The sequence below is a fragment of the Apostichopus japonicus genome, chromosome 4, assembly GCF_037975245.1.
Source record: "Apostichopus japonicus isolate 1M-3 chromosome 4, ASM3797524v1, whole genome shotgun sequence".
In the NCBI taxonomy this organism is placed as follows: Eukaryota; Metazoa; Echinodermata; class Holothuroidea; order Aspidochirotida; family Stichopodidae; genus Apostichopus; species Apostichopus japonicus.
This window is the reverse complement of record NC_092564.1, coordinates 20766241-20782047: the sequence shown is the minus strand read 5'-3', so window position 1 is coordinate 20782047 and position 15807 is coordinate 20766241. Positions and strand designations below refer to the sequence as shown.

General features: G+C 38.8%; 1 protein-coding gene and 1 long non-coding RNA gene across 7 annotated transcripts in view; one reads left to right on the top strand and one right to left on the bottom strand.

The window, feature by feature from the left end:
• The first annotated feature begins 989 nt into the window (after positions 1-989).
• Positions 990-15807, top strand: part of LOC139966795 (paired amphipathic helix protein Sin3a-like) — a 43736-nt gene continuing 28918 nt past the window's right edge. For both annotated transcript variants that reach the window (XM_071970156.1, XM_071970155.1), the window contains exons 1-3: positions 990-1148; positions 3605-3777; positions 3965-4097. In XM_071970156.1, the coding sequence (XP_071826257.1) occupies positions 3629-3777; positions 3965-4097 (282 nt within the window). In that variant the 5' untranslated portion in view covers positions 990-1148; positions 3605-3628. The remainder of the gene's footprint in view (positions 1149-3604; positions 3778-3964; positions 4098-15807) is intronic.
• On the bottom strand, positions 5945-14604 carry LOC139966800 (uncharacterized). Of its 5 annotated transcripts, none has more exons than XR_011792759.1 (7): positions 14400-14604; positions 12662-12896; positions 11614-11766; positions 10671-10738; positions 8286-8520; positions 7238-7390; positions 5960-6362 (listed from the first exon to the last, which is right to left on the bottom strand). It is a non-coding gene; the product is annotated as an uncharacterized lncRNA (long non-coding RNA). The 5 variants fall into 5 exon arrangements; XR_011792757.1 differs by lacking the exon at positions 14400-14604 and adding an exon at positions 13958-13974; XR_011792758.1 differs by lacking the exon at positions 14400-14604 and adding an exon at positions 13760-13940.

Sequence of the window (15807 nt, the reverse complement as noted above, 5' to 3'; positions counted from 1 at the left end):
TCCAAGTTACTCTTCATTATATATAGTATACTTTTTTTTTTAGTTTGTTAGCAATACAGTACCCACAGAAAACAACAATATGGACCACTTTCTCCGTAAATCGTACACCTCTTCCCTTTGAAACCCCGTAAACATCATATATAATATGCCCTGCTGGTTTTGCACGTAAATTGACGTGAGTTTTCATAACTTTATGGCAATTCATTTCTGACATTGAATATTTGTCATTTGTATGACACCTATAAGTTTCCATAGTATGTTACTACGGACCTATTGCGCAGAATAATGAACGAGAAACTTTGTGATCAACACAGTCAAATTATGTGTCACGAAAAAGTGACCTGTTCGAGACTTATTTCATTCATATGTAACTATTCGATTTTAATTCTGAATTTGAAGGACTTGGAGTGACATTTTGATAAAAGTGTAATTTCCTTGAATGATATTTCTGCAAAGCATAAATGACCCCGTGATTTATCTTTACGAAAGCATGCACATGCTTTTTTAGTCTAGGTGGGTATGTTGAGAGAATAATAACACAATCAACAATGCACTCCGCCGCCTTGAACTGGATCAAAATTTTGCTTTCCATTTCATAATCCTGCAACAGAAAATAGTGAACTAACAGATTCTTGCTAGTTTTGGAGATTTATTTCTCTATGAATCGTATTCAAAGATATGCCAAACTGGAACGTGAGAAAGATTCGTCTGTCAGTCGTGTCTATTAAGCATTTATTGTAAGATTCAAATGCCATAAAATTGAGCATCCACAGGCAGGCAGTTGTTGTCCATTTGGAAAATTCCATTAATGTTTAGGTTAAAATGATTGTGTTTCCTTCTATTTGTATTTTAAATGATTTATTACTGTCAAGTTTTGCTGAACACTTTCAAATTAAAAATAATAATCAGTAAATTTAATAACTCAATTACGATAGACTTTATTTGAATGATATATTTATACCTAAAATTCTGATCAAAAGATCTTACTACCCTAGCGTGGGCGACTTTCAGTAATCATGTTGTTGTAGCGGCCATATTCATCAATCCGCAGACCTACATACAGTATTGAAGAGTTGGAATCCTCGTTGAGATTTACATTAGAAGTTTTTGTACAGTGTTTTCATAGTTGTTGGAAGTTACAGTTTGTGGTACGTATCGTTTATTTCTTACAGGATATAAAGAAATGTTCCTTTGAATGAAATTAATGGTATTGCTTGGAAGGAATTAGAAAATGTAAATCAGAATATTCTGTTACGAGGTGGTTAGGCTTCTTTTGCTCTCCAATTTCAATACAGCCTAACACAGTGTAATAGAAGGTTACGTATCTTGGTTGTACAATCTATCCGCTATGCAGGGAAAAAACAAGCTTTGTCGTTTTAACTTATACTTTTAGCATACTTCATATGAGCTACTTTGGCCAAAGCAGAAATGTAGGTTTTTTTGTTTTTATGATATAATTTGACATTTTTTAATCCGAAGTGCACGAAATTGTAATGTTAAGCTTAGGTCTAAATATGCATGTGTCGATACTATTACTAGGCCTCACACTAAGTAACACTAGCAACAGTAAAACTAACACTGTATAGTTAGCCTAGTTCTAATGCTACATTGCTAGCCTAGGCGTAACGTTATTAATATTTTTAGTAGAAGTACTGCAATGTTACGTTAGCCAGGATAAGATACTTCCAAAGTCGTTTTCGTTCACTGCACTAGATTTGTTAAGTTGGGTAAGCCTATGCTTGATACAGTAACATTTTGACATAGGCTAGGCCCTAACATTAGGACTAAGATATCAAACAATTTTAAATCTAACAAAAGCTTAGCTTCACTTGTTTGGTGTGTGATCATAGCCCAATAAGTAAGTCCCTGCTAATGAGTAATGTTAGGCTACTAGCAAATGTAAAACTGGCATACATTTGCCACTTCAACATATTTAATATTCTATTCAAACACACTTGAGGTTGTTTCTTCTGTCAATATGAGCACTGCAAAAATGACATAGCCTATATCCTTTCAGGAACAACCAAAAAATAAAATCTTCAAAAGTTGTGTAAGCCATAAATACGAGTTTCATTTAAAAAAAAATTGTCCTGACGACCTCATGACAGTAGCAGGTGCCACTACACACTAGTATTACATAGAAAAGGCTATAGGCTAGCCCTAAGCATACAAATGTATTGCAGTTAGGTACCATCATTACTAACCATCCTATCTAGAACTATGTGTAATTTTATAGATATTTTTAGATATAGTACCAGTTACATGAGAAACTTATCAATTTAAATAGCTTTATGAAAATTCAAGTGGTTTACAACTTACAACCTCATATTTGTAATCTCCAGAAGGATTTTTCTCACGCTTTTAGATGCAAGCAAAAACTAGAGACCTCTACCTCATACATGGAAAATTTACAGGTTCACTAGCATGTAGATGACAATATTTCCTTGTTACAAAGGTATCTCAGAAGAAAGATATAAGTATGTGCAAGGAACCTAATGTTTGAATAGGTCATGGGGCACTTGAGGTCAGTCTGAAAACTATGCAAGCATGTTAAATTTCAAAGTAGAGCTTGACTGAACTTTCACACTTGATATGTGGAATATACATTAACTTAATAACATTAACTAGGGATATTTATGTACAAATTTCATCATGGTCTTCTCCCACCAGCTTTTAATAACTTTTATATTTGCAATTCTAGTTATCACACTTATAACACTCGTTCGATGAATATGCTACACCATCCTTACTCTAGAACTAGTCTTAACCATTCTCAAATTCGTAGCACAGGTGTACCCTTCTGGAATTCTCTTAATCATGCCATTAAAATTTCTCCTACACTCAATACTTTTAAGCAAAAACTAAAACAATACCTACTGCATAGCAATCCATCTTAGTTGTACTTCCTGTTTTTTTCTCTTATGCTTCTTTTTCTTTTTATAAGATTCTGACTTTGTTGGGGGGTTTTTTTTGGGTTTTTTTTTTGGGGGGGGTGGGACGGGGGTTTGTGGGGTGGGTGTTGTTTTTTTTTGCACTTTCTTTGTCACAAAGGGACCAGACCAGAGGTATCCACTTATTTCTGGTTCCTCTACTTCCATTTCACATAGATATTATTTCAATACTCTATATTTACTGTTTACTGTATTTGATACCATCTATATTCATCATCATAAATTGTTCAAATGTTCAAATGTAAATGTTCAAATGTTCAAAATGTAAATGTAAAAATGTAAATGTAAATAATGGAATGTAGAAATAAATTCAATTCAATTCAATTCAATAGAACCAACTCTCATGGGAGAGGTGTGAAGTAGAAAGGCTCACAAGTTCTAAAGAACTTGGCTTTACTAACAGAATAAAACCAGCCTAAGCTGGAATAACCATGAAAACCAAACAACAGGCCCACAAATCATAGCCTAACACAGGGAATAGTTAATCTGGTATAACATTGCAAAATCTTATGCAAAATGGGCAAATAAATTGCTACCAATGCCTGATTTAAAAATATTTTTGGAAATATCATTACTCAAGAGTTACTTATTGTGAATTGATAAGCTTAGCGAAATCTCATCATTGTTGCTCTTTCTTGTACTGTTGTAAACAGAGTGGCATTCATGCCCTTGCCAAGATGTCACAACAGCCTCAGCAACCTCCTAGAAGGGTCACACCAGGGGCAGAGGTCACCACCTCAGCTAGTTTTCCCCAGCATGTGTTGCCTCAGGGCTACCCAGAGGTCGTTGATACCTTGACCTCATATCGTCGGATGCCTCAGTACTCGTAAGTATAATTTATTCAAAATTTTTCTTTTCTTTGCAAAGACAAAATATATCGGTGATTATTAGTTTGTGCATCCTAATAATTACAAAATAAAATTAAAAACAATATAACTATCTTCACCACACAGGGTTGCCTCTATCATACCTTTTGAGTGTTAAAATATATTTATTGTTTTGTTCTTCATTAGGATGAATACATCAGGGGGACAGGCAGGGGTGCATGCTGGACCTGTTCATCATCCTCAGCCACATCCCCCTGGCCCTCCTCAAGCTAGTACTGGGCACCCTCAACAAGCGGTGCACCCAGCTCACCCTACTCAGGTAAGAACATGTAACATTGCTGAAATAGGAACTTGAAATAATAAAATGTGTCAATTGTTAGTACTAACAATATTTTATTGAGCATGAAATATAAGTGTTTTTCCAGGAGATTGCCCTTAGAGGGAGCACCACAAGATGGTGTAGCATATAACCCAATTTAAATAAATCAGTGCCAGTCTGGGATAGGAATGCTATAGATTTGTGCTATTTTAAATTAGGATTCAGTGTCTGAATTGTGTTAGTACATAGGGTAAAGTTACACAAGAGTGTGCACTTCCTACGCCATCAAAAATAAGGGATTGTAACAAATTAAACTCACTCAAATGTTCCATACAACTTTGGCAACCTTCTGCTGTGTGCTATGAAAAATTCAGTACCATATTAACACTCAAAAGAGTAGGACGTTTGAAAACACTTCCTGAATAAATGAAATTCCTATATGGGTACAAAGACATTTGTAGGTAATCGTTGACTGAAGAATAAGCTGCCAACCTCCAGGGAGCAATTTAAGTGTTCAAATTTTGTGTAGCAGTTTCAAGTTTCTGACATTTTGTCTCTTATAAAGTACTATGGTCCCAGTGTACCAGACTGTTATACGTCATTGCATTTGCCAATATTGTGTAGCATTTTGCAATGTGATACTGGATAAATTATTCCCTGACCTCTTAGTGAGCAACATGTAAACTGTAGTCACTAGCTTCAACCTGGCATTGTTCCACGTAGCCTTTGTCATCTATATATGTTAACGTAAAGCGTTGTGCGGTAGTGCAAATTTCACACAACCGGTAGTGTTGCAACATGAATCCTGGTATCGTAACTACTACCAGGATTTTCCTCAACATTCCATCTATGGTTCGAAAGCACTTAGTTGCAAGACTGTCAATGTCATTCATTCAGTGGCATAGCCTAGGCAACTACATACTCTTACATGCAAGGTTATGACAAGAAAAACATTTAAATTAACACTCTATATTAGGGCCTTTAATTTTTAACATACACTTTCAAAAAGAAAAACACAAACCTTGGAAAAAAGCACCCCACATCATCCTTCATTCACACTCAGCGTACGATATTAGATTAACTTTTTCGCACGTGGTTAAAACCTGTGATCCGTAGACAAACAGAAATAGGGGATTCCCCACTATTCCATAATATTGGAATAGGGCAACCCTTCAAGTTCAAAAGTTCACAATGACAAGTTTTCAACTATCAACAAGTCACCACGTGTTTGGAACTCCAGACAAGGAGAATGTAACATTGGGGCTATGTTAATACAGGATTATAATCTATATACCGTTAATCAGATGTTTTTTTCACCAGGAAATATGCTTTAAGGTAGCATACGCCCATTAAAATCCCCATTGACTTACACACTAAATCACAAAAGTAATGCCTTTTCTAAGCCTAGATAGAAGTTTTCACTTGCTAAGCGCTACCCATCACTGGATAGCTGACAAGTTGGCCTTTCATGGCACCATCAATTTTCCATACCATGACCGTGAAAATTTTTTGCTACGAGAGCCGGAACTTTTCATCACTTGTAAACAAACCTCTTCACTCGGCCGTAAACAATCTTCGTCCGCTGCTCCTGAGAGGGCTAAACTGGTCTAAAATAGCCTCAATTTTACCCAATTTTTTAACCACATGTGCTTCTGTTCATGCTCTTTAACATCCAAGCCACAAAAAAGCTCATCCTAATTGATAACATAGCAAAAAAGTTGTTCTCCTGCTCCTAATTGGCACTTTTCCTGAAGGAGAACATTTGCCACGGATTGATATAGACGCTAATAGGAGTATGCCACCTTAAGCGAAAGTTGAAATTTTTAAACTATACTTTAAACCTCTTTTTATGACAGTTTGAGAAGTCTTGAAAACCAGAAAATACATAACTTTGACAATTTGTTTCTATATCTGTCTATTTGGTGTCTCTTCATATTGTGCCTCATACAAATTGTACAGGCCAAATGCACAGTGCAATACTGAATATTAAAGAAGCAAGTCTCCACTGGTTAGCATGTTCCCTGGTGTTATAAAAAGCCAACCATAAGCATGAATGTTGTGTACTGCATGTCTAAGGTGCTTTATGGTTTATAGAATGTGTTTTAAGCACAGTAACTCAGTTTGGTGCTACTTAACCCGCCAGGCGGGAGAAATGTTCCTGTGGGACAGGAAACTTGACAAAACTTTGCTTTCCAACCTCTCTTCTTCCCTCTGAAATCTTCATCAATCCCAGCATCCAGTAAACTTTAGAACATAGCTGTGGCCCTGAGTTGAAAGAGAAAAATGTACTTGTTACTTTGGCACTATTTTTAAAAGGAATTTTAGCAGATTTTGGGGCCAAAAAAGCTCAGTAAAACAGTGTGCTGTGCTCAGATCTGAAGTGAGGGCGCTGTTCAAACAGCGTTCCCAAATCGTTGTAGTCGATCATATTGACTAGTTTCTCAGTGTAAATCTTGTCAGATATCAGTCTATGCACAGCTTTTCAACTGCTTAGACTTTCAATAATTGCTAACAAACAAAACTAGTGAATTAGCCACTGGAAACTATTTATTTTTAAAGGATAACATAGGAAATACTATTTAAAAGAATGGGTAGAAGGAAAGGCATGTATCGTAGGCGTGCAACTACCTTTAAAACAGGTAACAGGTTCGGTTTTACAGCTTGTACAGCTGATGAAACTGATGCCAATTGCACTGGTGATATGCCTAGCCCTTCTGATACAGGTGTGGCAACTATGTCCTCTTGCAAACCTGCATATAAAAGGCTCAGCAAGGAAGAGTATGAGAGGGTAGTTAACTCTCCTGTCAAAGGACCTGAGATATTTTCATCTCAGTCCCAACAAACAATGTTACTAAGGCCTACTAAGCACCATGTTGGCCAGCTTAATAACATGGCTCCTGCTAGTGTTGCAGAATCTACAGGCAACAGGGTAGTGAATTTGCAAGTCACAGTAAGAGCCTATCATAGTGCTATGATGGCTCACAGGGAGGCAAGCAATGGATGTGCAGGGCTCCTCATATCTGTTTCTGATATGGAGGAATTTGTGGGACTTGGCTCAAAGGTTGTGTTTGGATGTACTCTCTGTAACTACAGAAGTGAGCTCTTGCCCCTCTATAAAGTTTTAAACCAAAGTAACAAACCTGGCAGGAATCCCTCAGAGCTAAACATTGCATTGCAGTTAGGCTTGCATCAGACTTCCATCAGTTCAACAGCAGCTCGTAGATTGCTCAGCAGCATCTCTCTTCCCAGTCCTGCTGTCAGTACACTGCAAAAGTCAGCCAACCAGTTTGGACCTGTAATGAAAGAAATTAATGAAAATGATATGGCTGAAAAGAGGGGTATAATAAAGGAGACACTGCAACTGCGTGGCCTCTCAAGAGATTCTCCCATTTTTGCAGAATATGATCGGCAGTATAATAACCCTCTGCGTAATTCAAGAAGTAAGACTCCATTTGCTCCTGCAAGCCAATGCAGAGATGTCATTGTAGAGAATGTCACCATGGACAAGTTTGTTATTGGTTACCATCACAGTAACAAGTTGTGCCTAATGGGAGAAATGAAAAGAAGAAGGGGTCACAAGGTACAATGTCCAGGCCATAAGGGCTGCTCTGCAAATTTAAGGCAAGATGCTAATATTGGAGATGAACAGAATGGTGGAAAGACTTGTGCTTCAAAATTACTAGCAGGTAAAAACCCAGTAAAGGTCAAGTTCCTCACAACTGATGCTGATGGCAAGGCATGTAAAGGGTTTAATAGTATCATGTCTGAGGCTATGCAGTCTAAAACAGAGAACCTTTTAGACCAGGTGCATCTAAACAGATCTCTGCGCAGAGCACTCACTGGAGCAGAATTCTCCTCTGACATGTTTCCTGCAAAGACTGTGACGAAGAAGCGGTTGATACAAAAGCGATTTGCTGAGGACTTGACCTACCGTGTACAGGCAGAGGTGACTGCTTGCAGGAAAGTGCACAAATATGACCACTGCAAAGTTGCAAAAGCTTTGTCAACATGTATGGACTGCCTTACTAAGTGCTACAGTGGAGATCATTCAGATTGCCCAAAGCAGTCATTTGTATGTAAGAGGGGCAGATGCTACAAATTTCCATTTATGCCAAATGCTGCAAAGGGTTCTCTGATAATATCAAACAGTGACAATGCAAAACTTATCGAATTACTTAAAAAACGCACCTGCTACAAACGATTATGGTCCACTCGTTTTGAGACTTCCACTCAAAAAGCAGAAGCAGTCAATAACGCTTTCAAGGTGACGAATCCAAAACATAGCACCACATTTGCACGTAACAGTCAGTACAGGGACCACAGTGCCATACACATCACCAATAATGGGCCTGGTGAGTCCATAGCCAGTAAGATGGAAGCTGCTGGGTTAAGGTTAAGCTCAAATAGTCCATGTATCCAGACTCTGAAACAGATGCAGAGAAAACAAGAATATGATAAATTACGCAAGAGAGGCAGAGCCTACCGAAGGAGGAGAGCACAACTAAGAGAGAGAAAGTACAAGATACATGGCAGAATCAAATACATAAACCAGCACAGTTGTTATAAAAGAGATCAACTGATACATGACCACAGTTACTCTAAGGGGGGATGTGACACTGATGATGATGACAATAATTATCAGTGATGCAAGTTATCATCAAAGCAAGTGATAATCCAAAACAGTATCTATCACTCACTCACTCACTCATTCACTCAGGGAACCCTAAGCAATCAGGGTAATGACCATGACCCTGGCAAGCACCATCAAACTTGCAGGACCTTCTGCTGTTGTTGATACTGCGGGATTCTGCAGAGAGGTGTGACACCTCCACACATAGGCTATTGTGGCAAATGTGGGAGATGTCAAATGATCTGCTACTAGGACTAATTATAACAAGTTTTCTCTGCAAAATATTCTGAAGAGCATATGCCAGAATGTGGACTCTGATGGCTCTTCTCTTAGCTGCCAGGGGTAGCATTGTGCGGATAATGCCATATGCTGGGGCCCCTGGCTTACTGGTGGTGTAGGCACCTGTCCACATTCTGCATCCCCTTGTGCCACTTGCTGTATGTTTGGCCATCTTTTCAGTAATGCCATCAGCCCATGCCATCCAATCTTGGTCTGACATTGTAGAGAAGTTTGGAGATTGCCAGTACTGTATACAGGGCCTATGTTTAATCTCAATGCAGCCTATGCACAGTGCAGTAGTCACATCTAATACTAATGTATATATAAATTCTGAATGTCGCTTGTTTTTACACTGTATAAAAGTATATGCTACTCACAATATGTACAACTTCAGTCCGTCAGGTTTTAGTTGTTCTCTACAGCCTAACATCGAAATTAGTGGCTCCTTATACCAGCCTTTACTTTCAATAGTACTATACACATCTCAGTAGCAGACAGCTCAAAACATCATACACAGCTGGTACTGTGGCCTATACAAGCCATGCAGATGTTCTTCAAGTCCAACCATTACTCACCAGTGCATTTTGGAGCACACAATGCACCAATTTATTTTTTCCTCGGCAATTTCATGCCATTTTTCGACATTTTGATGACATTCCGCAAAATTTGACCCCGAAATCGCACAAGCGTAAAATTTTTAGACGTTTTGTCGTATTTCATTGTTACACATCATATATGACACCTACAGCTATAATTAACGCTCATAGAGTCTAAAACGGCAATTTTCACATTTTTGCTTAAGGTAGCATACGCCCATTAAAATCCCCATTGACTTACACACTAAATCACAAAAGTAATGCCTTTTCTAAGCCTAGATAGAAGTTTTCACTTGCTAAGCGCTACCCATCACTGGATAGCTGACAAGTTGGCCTTTCATGGCACCATCAATTTTCCATACCATGACCGTGAAAATTTTTTGCTACGAGAGCCGGAACTTTTCATCACTTGTAAACAAACCTCTTCACTCGGCCGTAAACAATCTTCGTCCGCTGCTCCTGAGAGGGCTAAACTGGTCTAAAATAGCCTCAATTTTACCCAATTTTTTAACCACATGTGCTTCTGTTCATGCTCTTTAACATCCAAGCCACAAAAAAGCTCATCCTAATTGATAACATAGCAAAAAAGTTGTTCTCCTGCTCCTAATTGGCACTTTTCCTGAAGGAGAACATTTGCCACGGATTGATATAGACGCTAATAGGAGTATGCCACCTTAAGCGAAAGTTGAAATTTTTAAACTATACTTTAAACCTCTTTTTATGACAGTTTGAGAAGTCTTGAAAACCAGAAAATACATAACTTTGACAATTTGTTTCTATATCTGTCTATTTGGTGTCTCTTCATATTGTGCCTCATACAAATTGTACAGGCCAAATGCACAGTGCAATACTGAATATTAAAGAAGCAAGTCTCCACTGGTTAGCATGTTCCCTGGTGTTATAAAAAGCCAACCATAAGCATGAATGTTGTGTACTGCATGTCTAAGGTGCTTTATGGTTTATAGAATGTGTTTTAAGCACAGTAACTCAGTTTGGTGCTACTTAACCCGCCAGGCGGGAGAAATGTTCCTGTGGGACAGGAAACTTGACAAAACTTTGCTTTCCAACCTCTCTTCTTCCCTCTGAAATCTTCATCAATCCCAGCATCCAGTAAACTTTAGAACATAGCTGTGGCCCTGAGTTGAAAGAGAAAAATGTACTTGTTACTTTGGCACTATTTTTAAAAGGAATTTTAGCAGATTTTGGGGCCAAAAAAGCTCAGTAAAACAGTGTGCTGTGCTCAGATCTGAAGTGAGGGCGCTGTTCAAACAGCGTTCCCAAATCGTTGTAGTCGATCATATTGACTAGTTTCTCAGTGTAAATCTTGTCAGATATCAGTCTATGCACAGCTTTTCAACTGCTTAGACTTTCAATAATTGCTAACAAACAAAACTAGTGAATTAGCCACTGGAAACTATTTATTTTTAAAGGATAACATAGGAAATACTATTTAAAAGAATGGGTAGAAGGAAAGGCATGTATCGTAGGCGTGCAACTACCTTTAAAACAGGTAACAGGTTCGGTTTTACAGCTTGTACAGCTGATGAAACTGATGCCAATTGCACTGGTGATATGCCTAGCCCTTCTGATACAGGTGTGGCAACTATGTCCTCTTGCAAACCTGCATATAAAAGGCTCAGCAAGGAAGAGTATGAGAGGGTAGTTAACTCTCCTGTCAAAGGACCTGAGATATTTTCATCTCAGTCCCAACAAACAATGTTACTAAGGCCTACTAAGCACCATGTTGGCCAGCTTAATAACATGGCTCCTGCTAGTGTTGCAGAATCTACAGGCAACAGGGTAGTGAATTTGCAAGTCACAGTAAGAGCCTATCATAGTGCTATGATGGCTCACAGGGAGGCAAGCAATGGATGTGCAGGGCTCCTCATATCTGTTTCTGATATGGAGGAATTTGTGGGACTTGGCTCAAAGGTTGTGTTTGGATGTACTCTCTGTAACTACAGAAGTGAGCTCTTGCCCCTCTATAAAGTTTTAAACCAAAGTAACAAACCTGGCAGGAATCCCTCAGAGCTAAACATTGCATTGCAGTTAGGCTTGCATCAGACTTCCATCAGTTCAACAGCAGCTCGTAGATTGCTCAGCAGCATCTCTCTTCCCAGTCCTGCTGTCAGTACACTGCAAAAGTCAGCCAACCAGTTTGGACCTGTAATGAAAGAAATTAATGAAAATGATATGGCTGAAAAGAGGGGTATAATAAAGGAGACACTGCAACTGCGTGGCCTCTCAAGAGATTCTCCCATTTTTGCAGAATATGATCGGCAGTATAATAACCCTCTGCGTAATTCAAGAAGTAAGACTCCATTTGCTCCTGCAAGCCAATGCAGAGATGTCATTGTAGAGAATGTCACCATGGACAAGTTTGTTATTGGTTACCATCACAGTAACAAGTTGTGCCTAATGGGAGAAATGAAAAGAAGAAGGGGTCACAAGGTACAATGTCCAGGCCATAAGGGCTGCTCTGCAAATTTAAGGCAAGATGCTAATATTGGAGATGAACAGAATGGTGGAAAGACTTGTGCTTCAAAATTACTAGCAGGTAAAAACCCAGTAAAGGTCAAGTTCCTCACAACTGATGCTGATGGCAAGGCATGTAAAGGGTTTAATAGTATCATGTCTGAGGCTATGCAGTCTAAAACAGAGAACCTTTTAGACCAGGTGCATCTAAACAGATCTCTGCGCAGAGCACTCACTGGAGCAGAATTCTCCTCTGACATGTTTCCTGCAAAGACTGTGACGAAGAAGCGGTTGATACAAAAGCGATTTGCTGAGGACTTGACCTACCGTGTACAGGCAGAGGTGACTGCTTGCAGGAAAGTGCACAAATATGACCACTGCAAAGTTGCAAAAGCTTTGTCAACATGTATGGACTGCCTTACTAAGTGCTACAGTGGAGATCATTCAGATTGCCCAAAGCAGTCATTTGTATGTAAGAGGGGCAGATGCTACAAATTTCCATTTATGCCAAATGCTGCAAAGGGTTCTCTGATAATATCAAACAGTGACAATGCAAAACTTATCGAATTACTTAAAAAACGCACCTGCTACAAACGATTATGGTCCACTCGTTTTGAGACTTCCACTCAAAAAGCAGAAGCAGTCAATAACGCTTTCAAGGTGACGAATCCAAAACATAGCACCACATTTGCACGTAACAGTCAGTACAGGGACCACAGTGCCATACACATCACCAATAATGGGCCTGGTGAGTCCATAGCCAGTAAGATGGAAGCTGCTGGGTTAAGGTTAAGCTCAAATAGTCCATGTATCCAGACTCTGAAACAGATGCAGAGAAAACAAGAATATGATAAATTACGCAAGAGAGGCAGAGCCTACCGAAGGAGGAGAGCACAACTAAGAGAGAGAAAGTACAAGATACATGGCAGAATCAAATACATAAACCAGCACAGTTGTTATAAAAGAGATCAACTGATACATGACCACAGTTACTCTAAGGGGGGATGTGACACTGATGATGATGACAATAATTATCAGTGATGCAAGTTATCATCAAAGCAAGTGATAATCCAAAACAGTATCTATCACTCACTCACTCACTCATTCACTCAGGGAACCCTAAGCAATCAGGGTAATGACCATGACCCTGGCAAGCACCATCAAACTTGCAGGACCTTCTGCTGTTGTTGATACTGCGGGATTCTGCAGAGAGGTGTGACACCTCCACACATAGGCTATTGTGGCAAATGTGGGAGATGTCAAATGATCTGCTACTAGGACTAATTATAACAAGTTTTCTCTGCAAAATATTCTGAAGAGCATATGCCAGAATGTGGACTCTGATGGCTCTTCTCTTAGCTGCCAGGGGTAGCATTGTGCGGATAATGCCATATGCTGGGGCCCCTGGCTTACTGGTGGTGTAGGCACCTGTCCACATTCTGCATCCCCTTGTGCCACTTGCTGTATGTTTGGCCATCTTTTCAGTAATGCCATCAGCCCATGCCATCCAATCTTGGTCTGACATTGTAGAGAAGTTTGGAGATTGCCAGTACTGTATACAGGGCCTATGTTTAATCTCAATGCAGCCTATGCACAGTGCAGTAGTCACATCTAATACTAATGTATATATAAATTCTGAATGTCGCTTGTTTTTACACTGTATAAAAGTATATGCTACTCACAATATGTACAACTTCAGTCCGTCAGGTTTTAGTTGTTCTCTACAGCCTAACATCGAAATTAGTGGCTCCTTATACCAGCCTTTACTTTCAATAGTACTATACACATCTCAGTAGCAGACAGCTCAAAACATCATACACAGCTGGTACTGTGGCCTATACAAGCCATGCAGATGTTCTTCAAGTCCAACCATTACTCACCAGTGCATTTTGGAGCACACAATGCACCAATTTATTTTTTCCTCGGCAATTTCATGCCATTTTTCGACATTTTGATGACATTCCGCAAAATTTGACCCCGAAATCGCACAAGCGTAAAATTTTTAGACGTTTTGTCGTATTTCATTGTTACACATCATATATGACACCTACAGCTATAATTAACGCTCATAGAGTCTAAAACGGCAATTTTCACATTTTTGCTTAAGGTAGCATACGCCCATTAAAATCCCCATTGACTTACACACTAAATCACAAAAGTAATGCCTTTTCTAAGCCTAGATAGAAGTTTTCACTTGCTAAGCGCTACCCATCACTGGATAGCTGACAAGTTGGCCTTTCATGGCACCATCAATTTTCCATACCATGACCGTGAAAATTTTTTGCTACGAGAGCCGGAACTTTTCATCACTTGTAAACAAACCTCTTCACTCGGCCGTAAACAATCTTCGTCCGCTGCTCCTGAGAGGGCTAAACTGGTCTAAAATAGCCTCAATTTTACCCAATTTTTTAACCACATGTGCTTCTGTTCATGCTCTTTAACATCCAAGCCACAAAAAAGCTCATCCTAATTGATAACATAGCAAAAAAGTTGTTCTCCTGCTCCTAATTGGCACTTTTCCTGAAGGAGAACATTTGCCACGGATTGATATAGACGCTAATAGGAGTATGCCACCTTCAATAAGTACAATATTCATCTTTCGTACAAAAAGTTGTTAAAAATTTAAAAAGTAGCCAAAGAAAACTACTATAAATGACAGCGTGGAACCCTCTGCAATAATAAACGAATCCATTCCATGACAACATAAAATCAAAAGTACCGTACTGCACTGTGCGTACCAGTACCGTACCCTAGGCTATATTAATATACAGTCCCGGGCGAAGATGGATTTAAGCTTGATATACTCCCTGCGGTTTTGGCTCAAAAATGATTAAATCGTTATAATTGTTATATCAAAATGAGGTGAAATACATGTGGTAAGATTTTATACATGGGAACCTTCACAATCATTGTATGAAGGAAGAATAAATAACAAACAAACATTTCTGGTAGTATTTACATATTGCACTGTGATCGGGACTAGCCAATACCGGGATTCAATTGACTAGTCGGATCCTGCACAACGCTATTAACGTAGCACATACCATACAGCCCAAGAGATTGTGGTGGTTACTGGTTAGCCAAAGCATCATTTGCAATTGTTAATGATGTTAAGACTACGGAAATTGGTGTAGTACATGTAGTGAAACTGATCATCTTAAGCAACTTACTAAAGCATCATTTCAGACAAAGTTGTACTTAAGGCTTTCTTGCTTCATGTGAAGTGTTTTTGGAAATACAATTTACAATCATGCACTTCCTTGTTTTACTTGCCTTCCTTGTCTTATACTGTATCACTTGTTAATACATACGTTACTTTGTGTCCTTCTGTTGTGGTTGTAGCAAATGCAGTTTTCAAGCTTGCTTTAGGGCATTTCCCTTCACAGAACCTCAGTATCTCATATTTCCATAATAAATGTTCATGCAATTAGTTGAATACCAGTTTGCTGTTGCCTTGACCACAGTATCCATTCTACTGTGTAACTCTGCTCTGTGTGTTGGTATGATGTCTGATGTGTTCCCTGTTGTGGACACTTTGCTGTTTGGGTTTAAAAGATCTGATCCTTAAGGAAACTCTAAGGTGCTTTCCAACATGTTAAGATCCTTCTCTGCAATTCATCCTTTTGCTGCATAAAATTGAATTTATGAGATGTATCATTATCAGTGATCAACTAATCATTTTGCCATAATTTTTGAAAATGAACAAGTAATGATTTTGCAGCCAATTGCT